Here is a 4433-nt window from a genome sequence, read left to right as displayed (position 1 = left end):
CATGCACACACACACACAGTTTTCTACTTCCCTCCCCTCTCCATTACCCCTTCCCATAGACTACATTTTGGGCTTTCACCTGTATGTTGTTTTCATTTCTGGATTGTGACCCCATGTGTATAGCAATTGAGTACGTCCTCCCAATCAGCCCCCCTTCACACCCTTTCTCCCTTCGGGTTTCTTTTGTAAAGATATGTCCACTGGGGGCCTACTCTGTCTTTGCTTAAGAAGTGAGTTATTCAGAAGACTATTTACAGCTCACTGTCTGTGAATGGCCAGCCACGCAAGAGAAAAGGGCCCAGGTTCAGCTCAAGCACGTGAGTGGATGTCCTAAGGGTTTCATAAAAGGAAGGCGAAACAATGTGGGCCAGTGTCTCTATCAATCTTAAAATATACCCCTGAAAAACCACATTTGCACATGTTCACACCTACTTGCATTTGAAAATGAAAACTTGAGGCTGGGGTGGAGCTCACTGGTAGGATACTTTGCTAGCATATACAAGGTCCAGGGTTCCATCCCCAGTACCAGAAGAAAAAGAATAAAGTTTGTTAGATCGAAAGTAACCGCACACAAGAAGAAACAGTGTCGTCCATTCAACACATCATTTCCGGGTGCTCTTCACTGTGGGATATTATTCTAAGCAGATACTGTGGAAATTACAAGATACTCAAGTGCTCCAAGTCTTGTTGGAGAGACAAATAATTAAACAGACCAATTTGAGTATCACACAGCCTAGGTTGAGGAAGCCTTCCTGGAGGAACTGACATCTAAGTACGTTAGCAGAGGCAGGACTTGAAATGGTAAGTGGCAGGGACAAATCGCTTACTATAGGGTCTAGAGCTTTGCGTACCATGTTAAAAAGGTTGAACTTCAGAGGTAATTAGGGAGCCAGGGAAGCATTTTAAGCAGAAGGGAGATGTGGTGTGGTCAGGATTATATATTTCAGTTGCTCCCTTGAAAAGTGATAGAGATGCTTTAATTGGAGAAAAATCAGTTCAGAAGCTACTGGAATTGGGTGACATACATCACAGAATTGGGGGAAGTAGAGTCACAGGAGGCATCAATGTGTGAAGAGCAGAGTGGACCAAGGAACCAGGAAGAGACTGAAGCAAGGTTTCCCAAAGTGTTAAGATCCACTTGCAAAAGAAAAAATGCCTGTGCAATTAGTTAAACGGCCATGCCCCTGAACCCTTGTCCAACAAATGAGGTGCCGTGTGAGATACAGGAATCATCTGAACATAAATTGAAGCAAATGGCAAGGCTGGCGATAGCAGGAAAGGAAAGAATTTTCAGGCAGAAGGTGAACATTCTCAGAGATTGACACTAAGGATGCTTGAGGCTTCACAGGGCGCCCGGTGAAATACGCTCCCAAGCGCCATCCGCAGGTGGCGTAATTACCAGAACCCTTCAGATGTACTCCAAGATCAGCCACATGAGCTTCTTCAGCTCAGACTAAACTAAGGCAATTTTCTCTATTGCTAAACTTCCTGGACAGATGAGGGGCTGAGGCAACCTGTCTAAAGCCCTCTTCCCCATTTCAGTAGGGTGAGGAATTGTGTGGGGCTATAGAATCACTTTTCCAGTGTGAGTTGAGGACGACATTCCTGGAGTGCTCTTCCATACTTACTTTTTACTTGCTTTGTTATGGGCTTCAGCAGTTCCAGCCAAACCTGCAGTAACATCAGTGAAACAATTGGTAAAACACAGCAGCAGTGACAGAGGTTTTTTTTCTTTCTTTTTTTCTTTTTTTGGTACCAGATAAAGGTCAACATCAAATGAACAAACCCCGGGACAATTTAGATTTCCAGAAATAGTTGGTAACACACAGTCATGTCAACGAGATGATATACCTTCCCCATTCTCAGAAAGCCCCCCTCGTAGTTCCCAGTGACAGTGAACACTGCTGATCTATAAACTCTGCATTGGTGACGATTCAATCACCGCTTCCCTGCCTGGGTAGGATGATAGAAACAAGACTCATCCCTGGCTACGAGCACTCATAAAAACATCTGGCTTCACATTTGAGTCTCGCCTTTCCCCCTGCCTATGCTCACTTAAGAATGAGCCTTTCTGGGAAGGCGTCAGATTACAGATATGCCAAGGCAAGATGCAGCAGAAGAATCTTCTGAAAGTTAGGGCCCAAGAAACGGGGAAAGAACTCTCCCTAAACAGTCATGAGGTCAGGAGTCTTAATTCTGGGGACTAAGGTCCAACCATTCAAAATAGATAAGACTCTGATAGCTAGTCAAAGAGTAACAGAAAAGGGTCATGAGGCAGAAGAATTTGTTTGGCAAACCAAGATAGCTTAAAAAACAAAGCAGAGGGAGGGAAGTCGGTTTTAAATACAGTGATTTTGCAAGGTATAAATAGGTTTTGCATTTTTAATATGGGATTGAGCCTTGTGTACCTAGGTGCAAACTGCATCTTGAAGCATTTCTAGACACACAAAATCCTGTTTAAAAAACAAAAAGCACTTACATTATTTCCAGAATGACTGCAGAATTCTAATCCAAAATATTCCTTTTCCGAAAGATTAAGGTGGCTGCAACTCAGGTTAAAGAGAGCCTTTCCGGATGATTTTTGCTAAACAAAACAGATTGTAGCACAGTTTGAGTTCCTAGCATGGAATGCATGATAAGGGGGAGAAGCAATGCCTTTCTTCAAGCCTTTCTGTTTAGAGGACATGCGCACTGCAAAAAGACGTTCGGAACTTTACAGATACAGACAGATCTCCCTACAGATATTCTAGCCACATCGCTAAGAACTCCTCAGACTAATGCCAAGCCGTCTTGGAAGAGATAACCTTGCACTTAGCAGTCACTGATCTGCACATTTATCCTTCACATTAAAAAAAAAGCCTTAATTCATTTATTGCAGGCAGCTTGAATGATTTCCCCCAAACAGACAGCCGGTTTAATCAAGATGTAAATCTGACCCTACCGTAGCCCTACTTCAAGTCCTCCTTTGGGAAGAACTTGACTGCTCAGCCAGGGAGGATGGCATCTCCTTTCTCTCACTCTGCCCGCTTGCCTCTCCAGCTGTGTTTCTTGCCCCATCTCCAGGACGCATGGCTCTCTATTGATGTCAGCAGCTCTCCTGACATGTCAAGTCGTTTCATGCCTCCGAGCCTCGGCGCATGTCATTCCTTCTCCACAGCCTTCCTGCCCTTCCCACCTCTCTTTGGTTTGGCTTACTCCTACTCAGCTCGGATAGCATTGCCCTAGGAGAGCTTTCCAGATGCTCCCTGAGTTCCCATTCACCCTGGCTTACCTCAAGCAGGACACATCTTACCCTGCTTGTCTGCCTTCCCCCTTATTTGAAAAAAAAAAATCCCTCCATATCAAGAAGCAGCCTTTCTTTTCATTGTGACTCCTCAAGTCTGGCTCAGAGCTTGTTGTACAGTAGAGGCTTTTAAAAGATTGCTGTCCTAACCGGAAGTTGATCAAATTCATCATATGAGTTTTCGGAGTAAATTTCATTTTAGCAGCTTTGCCCGCAAAATCTCCATACAGCATGTTCCGTTCACAAACTCCCACATATTTCTTCATAAAGCCCCCACACACTCTGAGCCCAAAGCGTGCCACTTTCTTAGGCTTCTCTGGGAACCGGCACTTTGAATAGGACCGGCTCTATGCAAATCTCATCGAGCTCAGTATGGCTTTAAGGGCCACCATCACCGAACCCAAGTGTCACGCTGTTGCAGGAAAGATGGCTATGGGAAAATTGGACCCTGGCTGACCTTCACAAAAACATGCTGCTGAAAACCCTAGCTAAAGCAAAGTCGGAGGGTGCCCAGCGTGCTGAGAAAGAAGCCAGGTGTGGGGTCACAGAAGTGGAGTTGCAAGTCGCTGAGCCATGGAATTAACAGCAACTAGGAGAGCAGGGGTCACCCTAAGGCAGTGGCACACTGAACAGTCTACATCTGGGATTTAATAGCTTCCAGGGAGGTAGCCCACCTCCCCACCCCTTCCCCCACTGACCAAAACTATGCTGCTCACCCCCTTCCCTTTCCTCCTCTGGTTACACTGCACAGAGCTCCAATTTAAGATTCATTTGGGTTAACCAGGGCCCTATTTTTAAACTCAGATAGGCCACAAAGGGCAAAAGAGATTGCACCCCCTCGCACCTGGAGAGAAGGCTGAGGGAAGCAGAGTGTGATTTGATGTGGGAGACCGTGTTGAAGTTACTGGCCAAGAAAAGGGAGTCAGGCCTGGAGCTGGAAATGGGGGTGCAAAGGGCATGGGGGTGTCTAGTGGGAGAGGAAAGCACTGGCCAGGGGGATGGGAAGTGGGGGTGTTTCAGGCCTGTGTGGCAACCTTGCCTAGGGCAAGTGCTGACACAGACCATTCCAGACAGATGAAATCGCTCCTATTTTTAAAGTCCTCCAGACAAGGAGCTGCCACGGGATTTTTATTATGAAGGAAAAAAAAAA

General features: G+C 45.7%; 1 protein-coding gene across 1 annotated transcript in view; it reads right to left on the bottom strand.

Annotated features, from left to right (window-relative positions):
- Positions 1-4433, bottom strand: part of Frmd7 (FERM domain containing 7) — a 30673-nt gene that overhangs the window by 15130 nt on the left and 11110 nt on the right. The window contains exons 2-3 of the mRNA XM_026787517.1: positions 2480-2584; positions 1629-1671 (exon numbers count right to left, since the gene is read on the bottom strand). Of these exons, the coding sequence (XP_026643318.1) occupies positions 1629-1671; positions 2480-2584 (148 nt within the window). The remainder of the gene's footprint in view (positions 1-1628; positions 1672-2479; positions 2585-4433) is intronic.

Source organism: Microtus ochrogaster, linkage group LG10 (assembly GCF_000317375.1).
Source record: "Microtus ochrogaster isolate Prairie Vole_2 linkage group LG10, MicOch1.0, whole genome shotgun sequence".
Classification (NCBI taxonomy): domain Eukaryota; kingdom Metazoa; phylum Chordata; class Mammalia; order Rodentia; family Cricetidae; genus Microtus; species Microtus ochrogaster.
This window is presented reverse-complemented; position numbering and strand designations above follow the sequence as displayed.